The sequence below is a fragment of the Halyomorpha halys genome, unplaced genomic scaffold, assembly GCF_000696795.3.
Source record: "Halyomorpha halys isolate HHAL.00 unplaced genomic scaffold, Hhal_1.1 Scaffold971.1, whole genome shotgun sequence".
Taxonomy (NCBI): domain Eukaryota; kingdom Metazoa; phylum Arthropoda; class Insecta; order Hemiptera; family Pentatomidae; genus Halyomorpha; species Halyomorpha halys.
This window is the reverse complement of record NW_027108333.1, coordinates 324,216-325,610: the sequence shown is the minus strand read 5'-3', so window position 1 is coordinate 325,610 and position 1,395 is coordinate 324,216. Positions and strand designations below refer to the sequence as shown.

The window sequence follows — 1,395 nt, the reverse complement described above, 5'->3', positions numbered from 1 at the left end:
ACAAAGAAAACTGGTTAGCTTGCTTTATAATTTAAAATAACAAATAGCAATATTAAAATTATACATAAAATAAAACATATCAAAACCCTTTATACATCAAAAATATACTATTTACTCAAAAAGAGCATATTACAATATATATATTCCTATATACCTTGATAAAAATTGACCTGAAATATAAATTTCAATTTATAAAAAAAATTGTTTTTCTAGCTTGAAAACTTGTGAAACTATGTTCTAGTACTATTAAAAATTTTCTATGGGTCTGTTAAAACTTACTTGCACAGCTAAGAAGCTACCTTTCCTTGCCATATTTTTACCAATTTTCACCAAACAAATAAACAAGCTAAAAAGCTTGATGGTTTTGGATTTTTAATACCAATCCTGGTGGATATATTAGACTTCAATGTTTATAAAAATTCAAATTTTATAGAGCCATAAAAAAACCAAAGATAATTAACAATAGTCAAGCCAACACCCTTTGGCCACTTCGTTTGGATTAACCCAATATTTATGAGGTTATAAAGAAAATTAATTTACTTACTTTACTTTACTTTTGCAGGTTTTATCCCTTAATGGGTTGCCTGGTTAGTTCACAGCAATAATTAATATTTTTTTTAATATTGTAAACTAACTTACAATATTGAAAAAAAAAATTCAAATTTCTGAACATTAAGGTCCAAGGAAGTTTCAGGTTTTGTATGCTTTTGTTTTAAAATCTGTAATGAAAGAGTGCTTACTTTGTCAACGTTTTCTGGGTATGAACCAAGGTACAATCCAATCAAATATAAGCACAACGGTTGAGTCTTAGATTTGTATCCACAGAAATTTTTTAGAAATCTGATATATGATGGTGTTCTTGGTAATACCTCATACATTCCTAACTTCTGTCCCCAGAACTGTAATTTGAATGTAATAAATATTATTCTATAAAAATAATTAGTTTGTAATTTCAATACTCCAAACAAAACCAATGGTTATTCAGAAAGCAAACACTGTTGATTGTCAAAAAAGAATACATTTTTGACTTATTGTACACTTTTAAACAAAACATAATAATTATAAATTGATTTTTAATTATTGTATAATTAATTTTTCAGCAATATAAATATTTCAAATTGATTGATTGTTTCTTATGTTATTAAGTTATATTCGTTTATATTTATATTCCATTTATGTTTCTTAAATTATTGAACTTTTATGTGTATTTTAAATAACTTTCATGTATGTATTATGTTTCATTTAAAATATATGTTTTAAATTATTTTCATGTATCTTTAAATTACTTCTATGAATGTTTAAATTATTTATTTGCTTTACTGTTCTTTTATAAACTTAATTAAATTAGTCATTTTAATTTATGAGTTCAAATTTTGTGTTACTTCTTATATATAT

General features: G+C 23.8%; 1 protein-coding gene across 1 annotated transcript in view; it reads right to left on the bottom strand.

The window, feature by feature from the left end:
- LOC106687498 (lipase 1) overlaps positions 1-1,395 on the bottom strand; it is an 18,540-nt gene that overhangs the window by 10,481 nt on the left and 6,664 nt on the right. Inside the window, exon 5 of the mRNA XM_067046675.1 lies at positions 741-899. Coding sequence (XP_066902776.1) covers positions 741-899 — 159 coding nt within the window. The remainder of the gene's footprint in view (positions 1-740; positions 900-1,395) is intronic.